General features: G+C 43.3%; 1 protein-coding gene across 4 annotated transcripts in view; it reads left to right on the forward strand.

Annotated features, from left to right (window-relative positions):
- The window catches only part of LOC145344813 (uncharacterized), a 1415987-nt gene extending 1393741 nt beyond the window's left edge, over positions 1–22246 (forward strand). For all 4 annotated transcript variants that reach the window (XM_080191980.1, XM_080191983.1, XM_080191981.1 and 1 more), the window contains one exon: positions 22174–22246. In XM_080191980.1, coding sequence (XP_080048106.1) covers positions 22174–22234 — 61 coding nt within the window. In that variant the 3' untranslated portion in view covers positions 22235–22246. The remainder of the gene's footprint in view (positions 1–22173) is intronic.
- Positions 22247–22728: the final 482 nt, after the last annotated feature.

Below are 22728 nucleotides of genomic sequence, written 5' to 3' on the forward strand. Positions count from 1 at the left end.
TGTTAGGGGTAAGTTTTTCACTCAGAGGGTGGTGAGTGAATGGAATCGGCTGCCGTCAGTGGTGGTGGAGGCGAACTCGCTGGGGTCTTTTAAAAGACTTCTGGATGAGTATATGGGGTTTTATGGGATTGGGGGTTATAGATAGGAGTTGATGTGATCGGCACAACTCGTGGGCCAAAGGGCCTGTTTGTGCTGTAGTGTTCTATGTTCTATGTTCTATATCCTCCCATCTCCAACCCACTCATGTGCCTGTCTAAGTTACTCTTAAATGACTCTAGCGTGCCTGCCTCCACCACCTTACTTGGCAGAGCATTCCATACCCCCACTACCCTCTGTGTGAAAAACCTCCCTCTAATATCTGTGTTATACCTCTCCCCCCTCACATTAAGCCCATGGCCCCTCGTACTGTGTGTCTCTAACATAGGAAATAGCTTACCTCTGTTTACTCTATCTATACCCTTCATAATCTTATAAACCTCTATTACGTCCCCCCCTCAGTCGCCATCTTTCAAGTGTCTGTGTGGAGTTTGTTCATTCTCCCCGTGTCTGCATGAGTTTCCTCCGGGTGCTCCAGTTTCCTCCCACAGTCCAAAAGATGTGCAGGTTAGGTGGATTGGCCATGCTGGTGTCGGAGGGCTAGCTAGAGTAAATGCATGGGGTTATGGGGATAGGGCCTGGGTGGGATTGCGATCAGTGCAGACTCAATGGGCCGAATGGCCTCCTTCTGCACTGTTGGATTCTATGATTCTAGAGGCAATGGCTGGTGTTTGGTGAGCTTAGTTGGCCAACATACGGTGATCTGTCTGGATATTCCCTGTATGTGGATGGCACAGTTTGATTACAACATGATCGTTAAACAACTTGGGACATTTGCCACATTATGAATAGAACCATAGAACCCTACAGTGCAGAAAGAGCCCTTCAGCCCATCGAGTCTGCACCGAACACAATCCCACCCAGGCCCTACCCCGAAATCCCCACATATTATACCCACTAATCCCTCTAACCTACGCATCCCTGGACACTAAGGGGCAATTTCATAGCATGGCCAATCAACCTAACCCGCACATCTTTGGAATGTGGGAGGAAACCGGCGTACCCGGAGGAAACCCATGCAGACATGAGGAGAATGTGCAAACTCCACACAGACAGTGACCCGCACTGGGAATCGAACCCAGGATCCTGGAGCTGTGAACCACTGTGCTACCATGCTGCCCAGTAGATGCTATAGATGTTCAGGTTGTTCTGAAATTGCATAAGGAAAGATTCTGTTTTAAGACATGATTGACGGCATTAGTATAGATTTATCAGCTATTCTAAGTTTGATTATCAAGAGATGTTGTATTGAAATGAAACAATAATTCAACATAATGTAAGAAAGGTTTTGTACTAGTGATATCATTAACTGAATACCAGGCACCTCTGGGAATCTCACCCCTTTGCTTCATAATTTATTTCACTTAACAATGTTTGTGTTATGCATGCCAGTAATGACATTTTTTCCTCTCAGTTCCAGGGACTTGGGTTCAATTCCGGTCTTTGGTGACTGTCAGTGTGGTGTTTGTGCATTCTCCCCATGTCAGTGTGGGTTTCCTCTGTGTGCTCTAGTTTCCTCTTGCTCTCCAAAGATGTTAGGTGGATTGGTCATGCTAAATTGCCCCGTAGTATGCCAAGATGTATAAGTTGGGGGGTGAGGCGAGGGGAGGTGGGGGTGGGGGGGCGGGGGTGGTGTGCCTGGTTAACCAACGGAGAAGTATCCTTATCTTCATTTTACTCTGTAGCTTTCTTTCTCTTTTCCAAGTCCTTATTTTTCTCTCACAAAAGACAAGTAGCTCTCTCAATCATTAAATTATTAAGCTACCATGTTACATCACGTTATGGGCTACTGCTCTAAGAGGTGACAAGCCTCGAGGCAGGAAGGACATTTAGTTAGACAGGGTGGTCTGCTATAAATTGCAGCAATATTGTTCAGTGCAGCTTCACTTTCAGCAGGACAGAATGCCTTTGGGAGCAGAGGCTGGCTGGCTACACAACATGCAATTGCCTCAAGGCTGTTTTGTTCCCAGTGGAGTGCAATGTGGAGGAAGACTACAGGAGTACCCACCTGACAGAGACATCTTGGAGATGCGGGAACCTGAAGTAGAGCAGGGCAAGGCAGTTAGGGCCTGAAGGGACCAGCTGAGCAAAACTGTTTCTCAAGCTACCTCAAGGCACTCAACTCTTAAACTGTTCCAAAGTACATGTTCCATTATGCTTCAGGATATTCAAAGAACAAAGAACAAAAACAGCCTGGGAAACAGGCCCTTCGGCCTAACGAACCCACGCTGCCATTTTAACACTACCAGTCCCCCCCCTCCACCCATGACCCTTATCTATTGTTTTATGGCAATCCACATTGAGGGAAACTAATTTAGGGACAATTTATTCCTGCCAATCAGCCTAATAGCACATCTTTGGGGTGTGGGAGGAAACCGGAACACCCGGAGAAAACCCACGCAAGCACGAGGTTTTCCTCCTGCAATGAAACATATTAAATTGCTGGGTGTAAATATTCTTTCTGTTATGGCCTACCCACATTCTGCTGCACTTTCAATGCAACTTTCTGCCTTCACATGTCAGAAGGCTGCATTTGAGCTTTTAATTTCTCACCTGGTGCCAATATTTGAACTCACCTGAAGAAGGAGTGACACTCAGAAAGCTTGTGCTACCAAACAAACTTGTCGGACTTTAACCTGGTGTTGTGAGACTTCTTACTGTGCTTACCCCAGTCCAACACCGGCATCTCCACATCATGGCCAATATTTGGCACGGCACTTGTTGGCACATACATATTAAACCTTTGCTGTTTTCAGATACTGACTGACTACCTGTTTTTGTATTTATTTGTGATTGGTAACATTTGCTGCTGCTCTTCCTATCCCGACTGATTTTGCAATTGGGTGGAATTTCTTTCTCTGGATCGGCTTCTTCTGTAAAATATTGGCGGGGGGCATTGGGGGGGGGTGGTGGTGGTGTGGTGGAGTGCGGCCTTCCCAGAATTTGGTGAGTGTCAGAACATAAGAACTCGGAGCAGCAGTAGGCCATCTGGGCCCTCGAGCCTGCTCCGCCATTCAATAAGATCATGGACTCAGCTCCACTTACCTCCCCACTCACCATAATACTTAATTCCTTTACTGTTCAAAAATTTATCTATCCTTGCCTTAAAAATATTCAATGAGGTAGCCTCAACCGCTTCACTGCATAGATTCACAACCCTTTGTGTGAAGAAGTTGCTCCACAACTCAGTCCTAAATCTGCTTATTTTGAGGCTATGCCCCCTCATTCTAGTTTCACCGCCAGTGGAAACAACTTCGCTGCTTCGTTCTCATCTATTCCCTTCATAATCTTATATGTTTCTATAAGACCTCCCCTCTTTCTTCCGAATTCCAATGAGTATAGCCCCAGTCTACTCAGTCTCTCCTCATAAGCCAACCCTCTCAACTCCAGAATTAACCTGAATCTTCTGTGCACCCCCTCCAGTGCCAGTATATCTTTTCTCAAGTAAGGAGACCAAAACTGTACACCGTATTCCGTGTGTGGCTTCACCAGCACCTTATACGGCTGCACCATAACCTCACTGTTCTTAAACTCCATCCCCCGAGCAATAAAGGACAAAACTCCATTTGCCTTCTTAATTATCTGCTGCACCTATAAACCAACTCCTTGAGATTCCTGTACAGGGACACCCAGGTCCCTCTGCACAGCAGCATCCTGCAATTTTTTCACCATTTAAATAATAATCCATTTTGCTCTTATTCCTCCAAAATGTATGACCTTGCATTTACCAACATTGTGCTCCATCTGCCAGACCCTTGCCTATTACTTCGGCTATTTATATCACTTTGCAGACTTTCAGTGTCCTCTGCACACTTTGCTCTGACATCCATCTTAATGCCATCTGCAAATTTTGTCACACTACACTTGGTCCCCAACTCCAAATCATCTATGTAAATCGTAAACAGTTGCAGCCCCGACACTGATCCCACTAGTTACTGATCGCCGACTAGAAAAACACCCGTTTAGCCCCACTCTTTGCTTTCAGAGTCTGACTGAAAACCAGTGTGTTTCTCTCCAGGTGTTCGAGTGGATGTATTTTACAATGTCATGTTGAAGGGTGAGGCCGAAACACACTGGCAAAGCCTGCCTGTACTGAGATCAGGCTGCCATTTTTAAAGGACCCTTCCCCCTCACGGTCAGAGCTGGCATCCTGTCCCCCATCCCCCCACAATCATAGCCAGCACTCTCACTCACCTCCCTCCCCTGCCACACAAGTCATTACAGAAAGAAATCCCGCAACACCAGTTTAAAGTCCAGACAGGTTTATTTGTAGCAAAAGCCGCAAGCTTTCGGGACAGCCTGTCCCTTCGTCACAAAGTCCCGAAGTGACGAAGGGACAGGCTGTCCCGAAAGCTTGCAGCTTTTGCTACAAATAAACCTGTCTGGACTTTAAACTGGTGTTGTGGGATTTCTTTCTGTTTTACCCTAGTCCAATGCCGGCATCTCCACATCAACACAGTCATTGCCAGCATCCCCAGCTCCCATACCCACTCCCCCCAACGCCCACAAATAAATGAATCCCTCCCCCATGAGGCTCCCACTAGGGTCCACACCTGGCACTGCCCCCTGGCACAGGATAGCATTGCCAGCTTGGTAAAGGCATAGTTCTGACCTGTGTCAGGCCACTGCATGGCCATGCCCCTCCCCCTAGGAGCTATACTCACCCTTACGCCCCCATAGGGATCCCCACGACAGGTCCACATCTGGGTGACCCTGTTGTAAAACACGCTAATGTGATGTAATGATGGCAAGGTACGAGCATATGGCAAGGGGTCCATATATGGCAGGGGCTTAATTTAATTATACGCAAATATATTAAAATGTTTTGAAATCAAGTTCATGTCCATAACCTGAATACATCACCAGCGAAGGCGGCGGAAATCAGAAATCATGATCTCACTGGCGAGATTTGTGATTTCTGGGTTTCGTGGGGTCTTCAGACCCCAGCACCATTCCAACAGACAGCGAGAGTGGGCTCAAGATCCTACCCAAAATTCCCCATAAGCATGCTTTCCCAGATTTTTTTACTGAGCATGCTGCATACCTCCCATTAGCCCATTATGCAACACTCAGCACGTACAAGACTGCATTTGATAGGCGGATAGAGTATAAATTGATCTTGCAATTCACAACGTGTTAATTCCCATTTTCAGCAGAGTATTGATTGGATTCTAACGTTATTCTTAACCAAGGGTACAAGGCGACAAATGGCTTTCAGAGATTGTGGATTTTAAACCTGACCACGTGGCCCCCGATCATTTCCTTCATTTTCTCCTACCAATGACTCAGGATTGGGCAGCACAGTGGTTAGCACTGCAGACTTATAGCACCAAAGACCTGGGTTCAATTCCAGCCATGGGTGATTGTCTATGTGGAATTTGCAAGTTCTCCTAATGTCCTAATGTGGTTTCCTTCAATATCCTCCCACAGATCAAAGATACACAAGACAGGTGGATTGTTCATGATAAATTGTCCCTTACTGTCCTCAGATATGTAGGTTTGGTGGTTTAACCATGGTAAATGCATGGGGTTACAGGAATTGGGCAGAGAGTAGTCCTGTGTCAGATGCTTTGCTAGAGAATTGGTGCAGACTTGATGGGCCAGCTGGCCTGTTTCTGCACTGTAGGGTTTCTATAATAACACCAGCCATGCGTTGATGGCTTACTTGACACTCAGTAATTGGTTAAGACCAAAGCTCACGCTCACTTAAATCATTTTCGTTTTATCTTGCATTTGTGACACTCATCTTCACACTAATCCGACAGGTTCTGGAAATTCTTGCAGGGGCCTTATTTCTTTGTCATAAATTGTCAACTGGTCAAAGTTGGCAATTGTTGTGCTTGACAGGAAGAGACTCTATTTTCTGCTTTGAGATCATTGATTTGCAGGGCCTCCCTCACCCGCAGATGAGAGATTGTAGTTTCTGCAATGCATTTTCAGGCCAAGATAATCTCACACTGTGTGGCTACTGTACATCCACTGCGCACAAAAGAACAGAATGTTCACATTGGCTTTCAGTTTATACAGCCCAGCAAAGCAGGTGAACTGAATATCTGGCAGTATAGATGATCAATTTTCATTCATCCATTAGTGACAATTCCATCGCACCTCATTTGTTGAATGCTGCTGAAGCAGAAGGTGTTCTCCTTTGTGGATTGTTATTGCCATGAAAATGATGATGTTTTTTACTTATTTCCTAAAACCACAAAAGAAGACCCATCAGCCTTTGCCAGCTCTTTGAGAGAGCTGCCAATTAGTCACACTCATTTTCGCTGTTTTCCCACGTGGAAATCTAATTCCATTCCAGAACATAGAACACTACAGCACAAACAGGCCCTTCGGCCCACAAGTTGCGCCGATCACATCCATACCTACCAAGCCATAGAACTATCTGTGACTCCCAATCCCATTAAATCCCATATACTCATCCAGAAGTCTTTTAAAAGACCCCAGCAAGTTTGCCTCTACCACCACCGACGGCAGCCGATTCCACCCTCACTCACCACCCTCTGAGTGAAAAACTTACCCCTAACATCTCCTCTGTACTTGCTTCCCAGCACCTTAAACCTGTGTCCTCTCGTAGCAACCATTTCAGCCCTGGGAAAGCTGATTACAATTGGCTGTCAAAGGACAATGGAGACAAAACGCATAAAGGAGATAAGATGGACAAAGCTCAGATCAATGTGATACATGTGTTAACGTTTACAGGTTTATTGTTCACTGTGGCTGTCGTTTTACACTAACCTTGTGGTGGAATTTTATGAGATTAATGTCGAGTATAAATCCACAGGAACGTAACCTCTTTAAAAATATTTTTTTGTCAGGGACAAATCCAACTCTGATGGGCTACGAGTCCCACCCACCTGCATGGTGCTCTGGGAATTGGCCTCCTCATTGGTTACCTGCAGGTCAGCCAACCCATTAAAAATGGAGGACGATTTTCTGTGGTTGCAAGCCCAGTAAAAGGGATCAGGAGAGGTGAGCAAGGAGAGTGTGAGGGCCCCTCATTCCAATTCCCACTGCATCCCAAGGTCTGCTCTGCCTTTTGACTTGGCCCTGGAAGTAGTGAGAAAGATTACAACAACCTTGTCCCCAGTCAACCAACCTTCCAAAGGCCCATGGTCTGGGTCAAAGCCTTCAGTGGGAGGCCTTTCTCTGATCTTTGGGATATTTCTTCCCCTTGACAACTCCTTGCCCATATCTCAAGGTGTTACTATGATTTCTCCACCTTGCTTGGCCCATTTATAATATTGATAATTCACAATGTATTATAAATTCCCATTTTCTGTTCAGTCAGATGGGTGTTGACGGGACCCTTATGTTATTTTTAACCAAGGATACATGGCGATGAATAAGTTTGATGACCATGGTGTTTAAAACTGACCAATGGGCCCCTGATCATTTCATTTTCTTCTAAATGACTCAGTAACATCAGCCATGTGTGGAGGCTTCCTCAACATTCAATTATTGGTTGAGGATATACTGCTTTCCCAGCTCAGAGTACATCGCGTATACAAGCTTCAGGAAAATGGGTTGGGAAGCTGCTAGATAAGGAGATGGAAGTCTTTACCCTGAATAGGGTATCCCACACCTGCATACCAAATCTAAAGAACATACTTCAGGAACATTGTATTCTATCCAATTTCATGTGGATTGTAATATTGACACTTGAGAGGAAGCTACTATTAATTTAAATTTTGTTTATATTAATTTTTAAAATTCATTTGTGGAGTATGGGTGTCGCTGGCTAGGCCAACATTTATTACCCATCCTCTATTGTCCTTGAGAAGGTGATGGGAGCTGCCTTTTTAAACCACTGCAATTTGCAAACCACGTGGTGTTGGCGCACCCACAGTGGTGTTAAAGACAGAGTTCCGGGATTTTGACACAGTGACCATGAAGGAACGCATATTGCCCAATCAGGATGGCTTGGAGGCAGGCTTCCAGGTGGTGGTGATCTTCCCATGTGTCAAATGACCTTGTAATTCTAGATGGATGTGGTCATGGGTATGGGAGGTGCTGTCGAAGGAGGTGAATTCCTGCCGAGCATCTTATAGTTGAGACACAATGCACTTGCTGTTTGTCGATAATGGAGGGGATGAATGTTTGTGGATTGGGTGCCCATCAAGCGGACTGCTTTGTCTTGAATGGTGAGATCTTCTTGAGTGTTGTTGGAGCTGCACTCATCCAGGCAAGTGGAAAGTATTCTGTCACACCCTTGACTTGTGCCTTGCAGATGGTGGATGGGTTTCAGACAGTTATGAGTTGAGTTACTCGTTACAAAATTCACAGAATCACAGAAGAATCCCTTTGGCCCATCAAGTGCAGAAGAATCCCGTTGGCCCATCAAGTCCACACTGATATATGAAATACCCTGACCTGCACGCTTAATCCCGTTTGCCAGCTCTTTGCCCATAGCCTTGAGTGTTATGGGGTGCCAAGTACTCACCCAGGTACTTTTTAAAGCACCTCTCCTCGACCACCCTCCCAGGCAGTGCACTCCAGACTCTGGTCACCACTCTCTGGATAAAAACGTTTTTCCTCAAATCCCCCTAAACCTCCCACTCCTCATTTTTAACTTGTGTTCCTTCATAACTCATCCTCCAACAGCTACTCCCTATCCACCCTGACCATGCCCTCATAAACTTGAACACCTCAATCAAGTCACCCTTCAGTCTTCTCTACTCCAGAAAAAACAACTCAAGTCTTTCCAACCTCTCTTTATTATTTAAATGTTCCATTCCAGGCAACATCTTTGTGAATATCCTCTGCACCCCTTCCAGTGCGATCACATCATTCCTATAATATGGCCACCAGAACCTATACAACTCCATTTTGTAATCTATATCCCAATCGATAAAAGGCCATACGCCTTTTTCACCACCCTATTATCCTGCCTTTCAGCCTTCAGAGATCTATGGGCAAACATGCCTTTCTTCTTCGGAACTTTCCAGTGTCAGACCTTTCATGTTATACCTCCTTATCAAATTGTATCATCTCTCTGCCACTTTTCCGCCCATTTGACAATCGCTTTTATATCTTCCTGTAACCCAAGGCACTTAAGCTCACTGTTAATCACCAGCTAATTTTGTGTCATCGGTAAACTTACTGATCCTACCCCCACTACACAGCAATCTATGTCATATATATATAGGGGGGCAACACGGATGCACTGGTTACACTGCATGCACTGGATGCACTGCATTGGTCCAGTCTCAAAAGCAGCCATCTGTCATCACCCACTGTCTCCTACCATTAAGCCAATTACGAATCCACATTATCAGATTGTCCTGTATCCCATGTTGCATTTGCCTTCTTAATCAAATCTTCCATGTGAGACTTTGTCAAAGGCTTTGCTGAAATCCATGTAAACTACATCAATCACACTACCCTACCCTTGCCTGCACATTTGGTTTAATGCCCAAAAGATTCAACTGTATTTGTTAGGCATGACCTCCCTCTGACAAAACCATGCCGACCATTCCTGGTCAAACCTTGCCTCTCCAAATGGAGGTAGATTCTCTCCTTCAAAAAATTCCCAGCCTCTGAATTATTCTTCCAACCACAGGACTTTTTTTTAACTAGTCTAGTTCAGTTTGTGATCAGTGGTAACTCCCAGAGTTGATAATGGTGACTTCAGTAATGCCATTGAATATCAAGGCACCAGTTGATAGAAAACCCATTAGCCCATGCTCATTGACATACATTGGCTCCTGTTTTAGGAATGCATGAATTCTAATAACCATTCCTGGCCTCAGCCCTCCTTAGGTAATCTTCTCAGGACTCTCCATCATGCAACATTTCCTCAGGAACCTTCATGTCACATCCATTAATGGTCTACCATTGGTGACTATGCCTTCAGCTGCCTGGGCCTTAAGCTCAGAAATCCCCTCCTGAAACTTCTCCTTCCCTCTCTTTCACCTTATTTAAGATGTCCCTTCTAACCTAACTCATTGATCAAGTATCTGGTCAACTGGCCTGATATCTCCTTTACATTGGCTCGGTATCAAATCCACTCCTGCGAAGTGTTGAATGCTACTTCTGCAAAACTAAAGTGCAATTAAAATATAAGTTATTATGCGAATGAGCATTCAATGTTTTTCAACGTTGTTGAATTTAAGTGCTCCAGGAATGTTCTAACATTTTAAATAAGCGCTCTCAGCAAAATATATGACTAAAACAAAAGGGAAAAGAGATTTGCTAGGCAATGGATCATTGAAACCATTTGTTAACACCGCAGGATTGCCAAATTGAATCTTAAATTATAAAGGTTATTCCATGGTGCATAAATCCAATGAAATAATGAAGGCACTTATAGAGTGTGACCTCTCCTGGAGATATGCATTCTGAAACTCATTTCTGGGATAGGATCAATGATTTATTGCCTATTCTAGTGACCTGAATTGTTCTTTGGGAGGTGGTCACCAGTGTAAGATGTTCTGCCAAAAACCATGGTGACATCCATCCTGTGGATATGCACGCTGCAGCCAAAGTGCATTGATGACAGAGAATGTGAATATTTAAACAAATGCTTGAGGTGATGATTGAATAGATGTGATTCCATGATTGGACAACATTTGTGAAATAATCCTCTGTGTGCTAAGAATTACACTGACAACTAATTTAAAATTGTTAGTTGGACTCGCAAAATGAATACACAAGCCCTGTTCTTCAGAACATAAGAACATGGGGCAGGAGTAGGCCATCTGGTCCTTCGAGCTGCTCTGCCATTCAGTAAGGTCATGGCTGATCTTTTTGTGGACTTAATTCCACTTATCCGCCCATTCACAATAACCATTAATTCCTTTACTGTTCAAAAATGTACCTATCCTTGCCTTAAATACATTCAGTGAGGTAGCCTCAACTGCTGCACTGGGCAGGGAATTCCGCAGATTCATAACCCAGACAGAAAGAACGGGTAAGCACATTGCACCTGTTTCAGCTAAACAAAATAAATGACAACCATTTGCTTATTCCTCAGGGCAATGTCTTAGCCAATCAGAGCCAAGCTGTCTGGTTTAAATTTAAAGCTTGGCAGCTGAGAATCACCATCAATTGGGTACAGTCTGCATGGCAATGCCTGTACCAATCAAAGTCCACTTGCTAAGCAATCAGAACTCTATATTTTTGTACATTATAAATTGTTATTCCCTTTGCCTTTGGTATTCCTGCAAACTGTCCTGATGAGTGCAAGATGAAAAACTTCAAAAAAAAATTTTTTCAGCAATTATAATTAACTGAGTTTTAACATTTACTTAGAAAAACATAGTAATTTGAGAACAAGTCAACATGGTTTTAGAATAGGGAAATTCTGTTTGACACAGTTTTTTGAGGACGTAACTAGTGGGATGGATAAAGGGGAAACCAAGAAAAGTTGTATCCTTGAATTTCCAAAAGGTGTTTGATAAAAGGTCTCATATATGTGGTGCTGTTTGACTAGCATGGATCGAGAATTAGTTAATGGACAAGAAGCAATTAATAGGGATAAGTGGAGTATTTTCAAGTTGGCAGGCTGCGACTAATCGAGTGCTACTAGCATCAGTGCTGGCCCCTCAAATACTTTAGATGCACAATGGCGTAGACAAAGAGACAAAGAGAAATGTATCTGGGTTTAATGATAATGCAAAGGTAAATTGTGAGGAGGACAAAGAGGCTGTAGAGGGACATGGACAGATTAAGTGAGTGGGCAAGAAGGGTGGTTCATAGAGCACAATGTGAGTAAGTGTGAGGTTAATCACTCTTATATGAATAAAGAAGCATAATATTGTTTAAAAGGCATGAAGCTTGTAAATGTTGATGTTCAAAGAGACATGGGTGTCCTCAGACAAAGAACCCAAAGATAGAGCAAGCTATTAGAAAAGCAACCAGAGTGTTAGACTTAATTGTAAGTGGATTGGAGTGCAAGGATAAAGTAGTCCTCCTAGAATTGTACAGGGTTTTGGTAAGACACACATGAGGAGGGTTCTTGTGTGATGAGATGCTCAGTGAACTGGATCGATATGAAGTACATAAGAACATAAGAAATAGGAGCAGGAGTAGGCCATCTAGCCCTTCGAGCCTGCCCCGCCATTCAATAAGATCATGGCTGATCTGAAGTGGATCAGTCCCACTTTCCTGCTTTCTCCCCATAACCCTTAATTCCCCTGTCCATCAAAAACCTATCTACCCGTGACTTAAATATATTTAGCGAGGTAGCTTCCACCACTTCAACAGGCAGAGAATTCCAGAGATTCACCACCCTTCTCTTGCATTTAGCAGAATCTCATTGAAACATTCAAGGCAAAGAAGAGGCAAGCCAGGGTGGACACTGAGATTGCTTCCCATGGCTGGGGAATCTAGAACATTGGGCCCACAGTCTCAGGGTAAGGGGCCCATCATTTAAGACCACAGGGAATGCAGGCAACTTTCTTCGCACAAAGTGCTGTGAATCTTTGGAATTCTCTACCCCAGAGGGTTATGAATGCTCCATCATTGAATATATTTAAGGCTGGGATAGACAGATTTTTGACCTCCCGGGAAATTAGAGGATATGTGGAGCAAGCAGGAAAGTGGAGTTAGAACCCAAAATCTGCCATGATTGTCTTGAATGGTGAAGCAGGCTCCATGCGGTGTGTTGTCTGCTCCTGCTCTGGTTTATTGTGCTCTTCTCTACTCACGAAGAGTTGCATCATCATTTAGCAAGTTCATAAGCAAACAGGCAAAGCAGTCGATTTTATTTCTAGAGGGATAAAATTGAATAGAAGGGATATTCTAACCCTCTCGAAATATCGTTTACTGAAGAACTTCCACAATCCGCTGGGTTAGAGAAATCCAGCTATTCACCAGTCGAGTGAAGAAATTTGTTCTCATTTTGAATCTTAAATGATTGCCTCCTTATCCTGAGATCTCTGGGAGGAAATCTTTAATGTCTTGAAGATGTGTGGGTTAGGTTGATTGGTCATGCTAAATTGACCCCAGTGTCAGGGGGATTAGCAGGGTTAATATAGAGAGGTTACGGGAATAGGACTTGAGTGGGATTGTTGTCATTGCAGACTTGATGGGCTGAATGGCCTCCTTCTGCACTGTAGGGTTTCTATGGTTTAAGCATGCTGTACATGCCTCAGTTACAAATGCTGACACTCAGATTTTAGTGAGAAGTATTTAACCATGAAGAATTTAGTGGAGGTGATGGGATCTCGTCTGCCAGCTGGGGAGCTAGCAAGAACCTGCATTGCCTCCTTTAGAGAAGGGCCACTGGATATAGTGCCATACTGGCACGCAACTGGGCAGTGGCATGTCTTCTCCTGTATTTAAATGGGCAGCAGTCACCCACTTCAGGACCTCAACTGCCAGTGGGCGAGAAGACCATATTCGGGCCAACCTTTCACACCTGCCACCCTCCCACCTGAATAAATGCCAACCCACCACCACTGCCGTGGGGGCAGCAGGTGTTAAATTCTGATCTGACTTTGAAGCAGGTCACAGTAACTGCAGAAATACGCACCTTATAAAAATATAGTTACTGAGAGAAAAAAAATTGCCTAAAAATCAGAAGAATAAATATGGAAGGAGTCAGCCAAACCTCTGCTAAAGGTATCCTTAAATTATTAACATGAATTTAAATAATTTAACAGTAAATCCATTCCACCATCATTATAACTACAGGGAAAGTATTATAATTAGCACTAAAATTAGTCCCTTAAGACAGGATGAATAAAAAAGATAATGTGTATTTCCCCACGAGATCAAGAATGGTCTCCCACTGTTTTCTGGAGAATTACCGTTTGCCAACATATATTTACATTTTGTAACTCATAGCTTAAACACTCTTCACATACAGGAAACTGGCACATGGATATTTTTTACAGCTTTGCTTCAAGGATTAATTACCCCTTCGTTTTGCAGTTCTCTTTGCTATTTATTTTGCAGCCAATACTAGTTGTTATTCAGTTCTTGAAGTCCTGGTGTGCAACCTCCAATTCAATGTAGGGCCCAGTTTTTCTTTATCTCTCCCCCACGAGGGCAAGGTGAAGCTTTTACCCACCATCTCAATCAATCCTGCCAAGACCTCAGGCCCATTTCCCCGGCAGGGAGTGAACACATATTCACAGTGGAGAGGCTGCAAGAAAAATCAAAAAGGCCAAGGCTGAAAAACAGGAACACGGGTTCTCAGACAATAAGATATCATAGGGAGGAAGTCTGGAGGAGAGGAGCCATTCATTAGTCAACTAGACCCTCTCCCTCCACTCAGACTCATTCCTACTGCTACCTGAGACATTTGTAAGCAGAATCAGGCAGGGAGGCACAAATCGTGGAGCTTTAGAAGGTTCCTGAAGATGAAAACTCAGATTAAAGGCTGTGAGGCTATAGGATACCATGACACAGAAATTTAAATCCATTCCATATCTAACCCTTGGACCCTGTGAAGAATATCACCATACTTAGAACAAAATGAATTCTCAAAAAGCTTTGTGTGGTCTGTAACTGAAGGTGCAATTGCTGAGATTTTCCTTGGTTCCCAGGACCCATTACTAAGTTGATGTAATAGATTTACTTTACTCTGTTCAGCTGACTAATATGAGGATGCATAACACGACATGTGGCACATATCAGTGTCAAAACCATGAAGGCTTATACATCTGTCCCTTCATAATATGGTTGCTCATATGAAGTCCTTTGTTTTTTTTATTGAATTTTACTTTTCAAGTATATTCCTATTCCAATTCCAGTATGGGAATGTAATTAATAACTCCATTTGTTCATAGTTTGATTAGTCGAGTTGCGATGCATTAAATGGGAGGATTTAATAGGATATTTTAATATATTACTCGAGAATGGCCTTGAGTTTTAACTTTCCGTGTCAATGATTGTCCTAATCATTGAAAATTAATTGGAGTTGAGTCCTTGAAGTGTGCTTCACTGATCTGGTACTGAAACCTTTCTCAGACCTTTCCAGCATGCTTTGTTTGAAAGATATATTGCAATCTCGGTCAATGTCAACAAGCTGGACAGTGATTAGCTCTGTTCATAGAATCATATGACTACAGTCATATGGAAGCCATTCAGCCAACAATACAGGGTCTTTTCTCTGCAAGAGAAACTCAGCTAGCCCTTGTTGGTTCCCCATACCCAGCAAACATTTTCCCCTGAGAATTTTATCTAATTCCCTTTGAAAAGCCGACATTGAATTTGCCTCCTTCATATTCTCAGCAAGTGCACAGTGGTTGCTAACTATTTACTACATCAAACTGATTTTCCTTATGTTGCCCTTGATTCTTTTACCAGTCACTGCATATCTGTGCCCCCTGGCTATTGAGTCTTCATGATGTGGAGATGCCGGCGTTGGACTGGGGTAAACACAGTAAGAAGTCTGACAACACCAGGTTTAAGTCCAACCGATTTATTTGGTAGTAAACTCAAGTGAATGGTCACCTGACGAAGAGGGAAACCTCGAAAGCTTGTGAGTTTACTATCAAATAAATCGGTTGGACTTAAACCTGGTGTTGTCAGACTTCTTACTGTATTGACTCTTCCACCAATGTAAACAGTTTCTTGCTATCTGCTCTGTCGTAACCGGTACGATTTTGAGCACCTCCATCAAATCTCCTCTTGACCTTCTTCTCCACGGAAAGCAGCCCCAGTTTCAGCAATCTATCTACATGCTGAGCCCTTCACTGCTGCAACCGTTCTCAGATGATGAAAGGTGATGGCACAGTTGGATTATCATAGACTCACACAGTGTAGAAGAGGCCCTTCCAAATACACCGGCACACAAGAAAAACCTGAACACCCACTTCATCCCATTTACCAGCATTTGGTCCGTAGTCTTGAATGTGATGATGCGCCAACTGCTCATCCGGGTACTTTTTAAAGGATGTGAAGCAACCTGCCTCTACCACCCTCCCAGGTAGCGCATTCCACCCTCTGGGTAAAAAGGTTTTTCCTCACATCCCCCCAAACAGCCTGCCCCTCACCTTGAACCTATCCCATTGAAACTGACCATTCAACTGAGGGGAACAGCTGCTTCTTATCCACTCTGTCCATGCCCTGCATAATCTTGTACAACTCAATCAGGTCACTCTTCTCTGCTCCATGAAAACAATCCAAGCCCTATCCAACCTCTCTTCGTAACTTAAATAGTCCATCCCAAGCAGCATCCCAGTAAATCTCCTCTGCACCCCTTCCAGTAAAATCACATCCTTCCTATACTGTGATGACCAGAACAATACTGTAGCTGTGGCCTCACCAAAGTTATATATAACTTCAGCCTCACTTGCCTGCTTTTGTAACCTGTGCCTTAACTGATAAAGGCAAGTGTCCCATATGCCTTTTTCACCACCTAACTAAAACGCCTTCATGTGTAGATTATCGCTTGACGAGCAATCCAGAGATCCAGAGTGTTACTCTGGGGGGAGCCGGGTTCGTATCCCATCACAGTAGATAGTGAAATTTGATTTCAATAAAGATCTGGAACTAAAAGTCTAATGTTGACCATGAAGCCATTCTTTAACATCATAAAATCCCATCTGGTTCACTTGTATCTCTTTAGGGAAGGAAATCTGCCATCCTTACCTGGTCTGGTCAACATGTGACTTCAGACTTTCAGACATGTGTTTGACTCTTAATTGCTCTCTGAAATGGCCTAGCAAGCCACTCAGTTCAAGGGCAATTAGGGTTGGGCAATAAATGCTGGCCTTTCCAGTGATGCCCACATCCCATGCTAGGACAGAGGAGAAAAAAATGCTAATTTTGGTTACCCAGTTGTGTGAGACAGGAGATATACGGGTTAGAATGGTAGAATATTTCCTGAACTTTGTGGAGTCTTTGGAGTGTTAGCATACCTCTTTGGATATGGATGCATTTGGAGAAGGTAAGATGATCTTTTTGTGGTCAGAAAGTGCTCTTTTGCATTGTTACATTTTGGCATGAATATGCATAAAGCATGCATGAACCCATTAATGGCCTAGCTGATGGAAACTATCAAAAGTGTTAAAATAAATTGACAAAGGCAATTATTAAAACATCATAATGAACTGTCAAGCATCAATGCTTTTGAATATCTGAAAAAGGAACAACTTGAGTGTTTTTTTTAATACTTGCTTGTTATTTCACTCTGTCTGTTGGCAAGTGCCTGAGGGCTTTCATTCCCAAATTACTGCAGCTTGACTTACTTCAAAAGCAACCATATGATGATGAAGGAGCAGCACTCTGAAAGCCCATGATTCCAAATAAACCTGTTGGATTTTAACCTGGTGTTGTAAGACTTCTTACTGTGCCTACCCCAGCCCAGCACTGGTGTCTCCACATTACAGATTATTAGGTAGCTTAGGTTGGGATGGGTCGCGCATGAGGAATGTATGAGGGTGTAAGAAGTGAGAGATTTCTTTTATTGTTTTCTTTGAATCTATGTTGGAGTGTTGGTGCATTAAGAAGTCTCAAAATACCAGGTTAAAGTCCAACATGTTTATTTGGTAGCACAAGCCACAAGTTTCTGGAGCGCTGCCCCTTCATCAGGTGAGAGGAAGTTCTGTTCACAAACAGGGCACATATCGATACAAACTCAATCTACAAGATAACAGTTGGAATGTGAGTCTTTACAGGTAATCAAGTCTTAAAGTACAGGCAATGTGAGTGGAAAGAAGGTTAAGCACAGGTTAAAGAGATGTGTGTTGCCATCACATCGTATCAGGCAATGGACCCTGTGTGAGAACCTCTCCGGCTATGTCAAGAGCATCCTGAAACCCATTGAACAAAGAACCCCCAGCTTTTGTTGCCACACTATGGACTTCCTAGAGAAACTCAGCACGCATGGAGCAGTTGAACCAGGAACACTGCTCGTCACTATGGATGTCTCGGTGCTCTACACCAACATCCCCCACGACAATGGCATTGCTGCAAATGCCTCAGTACTCAACGCCGACAACTGCCAGTCTCCAGATGCAATTTTACAATTCATGCGATTCATCCTGGACAACAATGCCTTCACCTTCAATAGCATCTCCACATCATGTTGGCCTTCAACAACCAGTTCTTCATCAAGACACATGGAACTGTCATAGGGACCAAATTCGCACCTCAATATGCTAACATCTTTATACACAGGCTCGAACAAGACGTCTTCAACGCACAGGACTTTCAACCAATGGTATGCACTAGATACATCGATGACATTTTCTTCCTTTAGACTCATGGCGAACAATCACTGAACCAACTATATGATGACATCAACACCATCCCACCATCAGACTCACCATGGACCACCATCTGGAATCAGTTGCATTTTTGACACATGCATCTCCATCAAGGACAATCACCTCAGCACCTCACTGCACTGCAAGCCCATGGATAACCTCACAATGCTCCACTTCTCCAGCTTCCACCAAAACACATTAAAGAAGCCAACCCCTACAGACAAGCCCTCCGTATACGGAGGATCTGCTCAGATGAGGAGGATCGTAACTGACACCTCCAGATGCTGAAAGATGCCTTCATAAGAACAGGATATGGGGCTCGACTGATTGACAGTTCCGATGCGGAAAACCACACCGACATCCTCAGAAGACAAACACGGGACACGGTGGACAAAGTACCCTTCATCACCCAGTACTTCCCCGGAACAGAGAACCTATGACATCTTCTCTGGAGCCTTCAACATGTCATTGGAGATTAGAAGAATGTGGGGGGATCTTATAGAGACGTATAACATAATGAAGGGGATGGATAGGGTAGAGGTAGAGAGATTCTTCCTGCTTAGAAAGGACAGCAGGACACAGCCTCAAGATAAGGGGGGGCGGGCAGTTTAGATCAGAGTTGAGGAGGAACTTCTTCACTCAAAGGATGGTGAATCTCTGGAATTCTCTGCCCATTGAAGTGGTGGAGGCTACCTCGCTAAATATATTTGTTACGGGCAGATAGATTTTTGATAGACAGGAGAATTAAGGGTTATGGGGAGAAAGCGGGAAAGTGGAACTGATCCACTTCAGATCAGCCATGATCTTGTTGAATGGCGGGGCAAGCTCGAAGGGCTAGATGGCCTACTCCTGCTCCTATTTCGTATGTTCTTATGTATGTTCTTATCGATGAAGATGAACATCTCGCCAAGGCCAAGAACATCTCTTGCCTTCAGACAACCGCACAACCTCAAACATTGTCCTCAGCAAACTACTCAGTCTTCAGGAGAACAGTGACCATGACATCACACAACCCTGCCTCAGCAACCTCTGTAACACATGCCAGATCATCGACACGGATACCATCAACTCACATGAAAACACCATCACACCATCCACCAGGTACATGTTACGTACTCTTGCAGCTTGGCCAACATTGGTTACCTGATACATTGCAGGAAAGAATGTGCCAAGGCCTGGTACATTGGGGAGACCATGCAGATGCTACAACAACAGATGAATGAACACCGCTCAGCAATCACCAAGCAGGAGTGTTCTCTTCCTGTTGGGGAACATTTCATCAGCCACCAGCATTCAGCCTCTGATCTTCGGGTAAGCGTTCTCCAAGGCGGCCTTCAAGACACATAACACAGAATCGCTGAGCAAAAACTGATAGCTAAATTCCGCACACACAAGGGATGCCTCAACTGGGATTTTGGGTTCATGTCACACTATCTGTAACCCCCATGACTTGCAAGATCTCACTAACTGTCCTAGCTGAAGACAACACACATTTCTTTAACCTGTGTTTAACCCTCTCTCCACTCACATTGTCGGTACCTTTAAGATTTGATTACCTGTAAAGACTTACATTCCAACCATTATCTTGTAAATTGAGTTTGTACCTACATATGCCCTGTTTGTGAACAGAACTCCCACTCACCTGATGAAGGGGCAGTGCTCCAAAAACTTGTGGCTTGTGCTATCAAATAAACTTTTGGACTTTAACTTGTTATTGTGAGACTTCTTACTGTGCTTACCCCAGTCCAACACTGGCATCTCCACATTGAAATGTTGGTGCACAGAGGTAGACCCAACGTGCCTCCACATCTGACAGATTCCACATTCATTACCTTTTCCAATTCCCAGAATGTCCTACCACTCTGGATCAGAAGTTCTTTCCTGGGTCAGGTTTGTATTGTGAAACTCCAATCAGTATGTACTCCTGAGTAAAATACACTCCTCGCACCTATTATTGAAATTCACATGCCAATTAAACTCCGATTTTGCAAGTTTATCAACATGCCCACCTAAAGTTCAATGGCAAGGATAGAATCTACTTGAAAACTTCTCTGTGAAATTCAGTAGTAATGAATGGGATCTTCAGTACTTTCTTTCCCCTCAGTTCTGCACACATTGAACATTTTCTGCAAATGTAATCTTGCATTAATAAGCTGGAGACAAGAATAATTGCAAATGCTCAATTCATTTTGCACAGGTTTAATTTTCAGATTGCAGCAGTTTTGATCACGCAATGATCTTGTTGCCATCAAATTGTTATGATTATGATGCATTAGTAAATATTGAGCGCTATAATGTTTACAGAGAATTATAAGGCTTTTCCTGCAGTCCCTCGGGCCCATTTATTTCTGTTTGTCATTATTCTAGCTGACCGAGCGTGTTTTTCAATTGTGATGTTTAAAACATTCAGGACCAATAACATTCCATCACAAGACCAGTTCCTGCCTGAATGAGCAGCGATAAATTGCTGAAACGTTCAGTGATTATTTCTGCCCTTGTTATCTGAATTTACTGATGCATTTGTTCAGCTCTGAAACCTGGTATTCATTCTTAAAGCCTCACACTCCCTGTTTTGCATTTGAGGGAGATGTCTTATACAGGCTACAATGATACATTCTGGGAATTAAGCTCTCGGCATTGACATATTCCATGATATCTATCCTCTGTCTCCTGACTTAATACCCATGTGTGGGGTTGGTAGGGGCTGAGGGTTGCTGGCTGAACCAGGGCAGTTTCAGAAAACCTTGCTGCCCTCTCAGCACTGTCACATCCATTTTACTTCTGCAGCCAGCACGCACCTGCCCTTTAATTAGTTTTTGCTGTCTTTCAGAGACATCAAATGCTCTATAGCTTGCCTTCCTCCTGCATTCCCAGATAGGTGTGCAATCAATAAACTGCGCAGGTAAATGCTAGGCACAATCCCACATTATCACAGTAGTCAAAGAGCATGAATATTTCATGCTGACTGTGTGTAGCTTAATGGGTGTCGAGAGTCCCCTGCACAATTGGTTCCAGGCACTATCAGATATGCACCCCATTATAGGTTTGGAAGCAACAACGGAGGTAGGTCTGGGACATTGGCACAGTTGCTTGAAAGGCTGTTAGGCCTTCAAACCTTCAATTTGCACATGCTCCTCACTGCCCAACACCACTCCATGACTCCATATATCCTCCCCTGCCTCCAGTATCTCCAAAATGCCACCATGCCTTCCATGTATCCTCCCATTTACCTAGTATCTACAACAGGCATACCCAAGTGCCAAGTGGAGATGAAAAAACAAACTGCTGACAACATAACAGAGGTCTCATCAATTTGATAGCATTTGATACTAAAAAAAACTCATTCATGAAACCTATTCAAAAATTCAAATCTCTTTAAGTTGCCGATGTGTTAGACAAACAAGCATGCAAACTTTATCAAATACTTCTAATCCTTTAATAACATTAAAGCTGTCAATCAAAATAAGAATCCAGTGTCCTGCTGAGATAAGTAGCTCTGAATCTTTTGAAACTCAGCCAGGCATTAGTTGGCTTAATTACACAGGAAATGTAAACAATGAAGTTTAAGAAATTGCAAAAACCAAATGGTTAATAGTTTTGTGCAAAGCTACACCAGATGGTCTGTCAAGCAATGCATTCTAGCAGTGAGTGTCCATTTTTTCCCTCTAAGTTAAGGCAGCAAATCTTTTCTTCCTAACTTTAATGGTATATGGGAATTTAACTCACTTCAGACCATGCCTTTGAAACAGACATTAATCCACCCTTTTCAAATGTTTACACCTCCTGCATACAAATGTGGATTCCATGCTGCATATTACGCCTGTTTGAACTCAACATTAATTTTAAATGGCCCAGAAAATATTGCATATTATGCCTGTGTGATTCATTGCCCCAATTTCTTTCTCAGAGCAGAAAATATGAAATATGCTACAAATGGACGTGGTCTTTCAAATGGGATGTTACAGTGAACACTATCAACCCTACAAGTGGATGGAAAAAGTCCGATAGCAATGTTCTGAAGGAAGAATTATCCTCTTTCTTCTGGCCAATATTGATCCTTCAACAAATACCATTAAATTAGTCAATTTAATGATAGTTTGACTGATGTTTGTAGAAGCTTGTTGTACACAAATTGCCTGCCGTCTCTCAATAGTGACTGCACTCCAGAAGGACATTGTTATCCATAATGTGCTTTGGGATATCCTGAGGTGCTAACCAGTGCCATGTAAATTACATGTAATTTATTTCTTTATCCTGTCACTTTGGCATCGGGGGAACATTATCCCTTCCATAATTTAAATTAAAAAGTCTCGGATATTAAGTTGTTATTTAGATTGAATATTTTGAGTCGTTTTATATTTCTCATTGGTTTCTGTCTTTACACACTATGATTTGTGGGTTGCTCTGTTGTCTTGAAATTGTTGCTGGAACTGATTTGGGAAACAGTAAAAGTACAGCGATT

The sequence above is a fragment of the Carcharhinus amblyrhynchos genome, chromosome 7, assembly GCF_965287045.1.
Source record: "Carcharhinus amblyrhynchos chromosome 7, sCarAmb.v2.hapA, whole genome shotgun sequence".
NCBI classification, from domain to species: domain Eukaryota; kingdom Metazoa; phylum Chordata; class Chondrichthyes; order Carcharhiniformes; family Carcharhinidae; genus Carcharhinus; species Carcharhinus amblyrhynchos.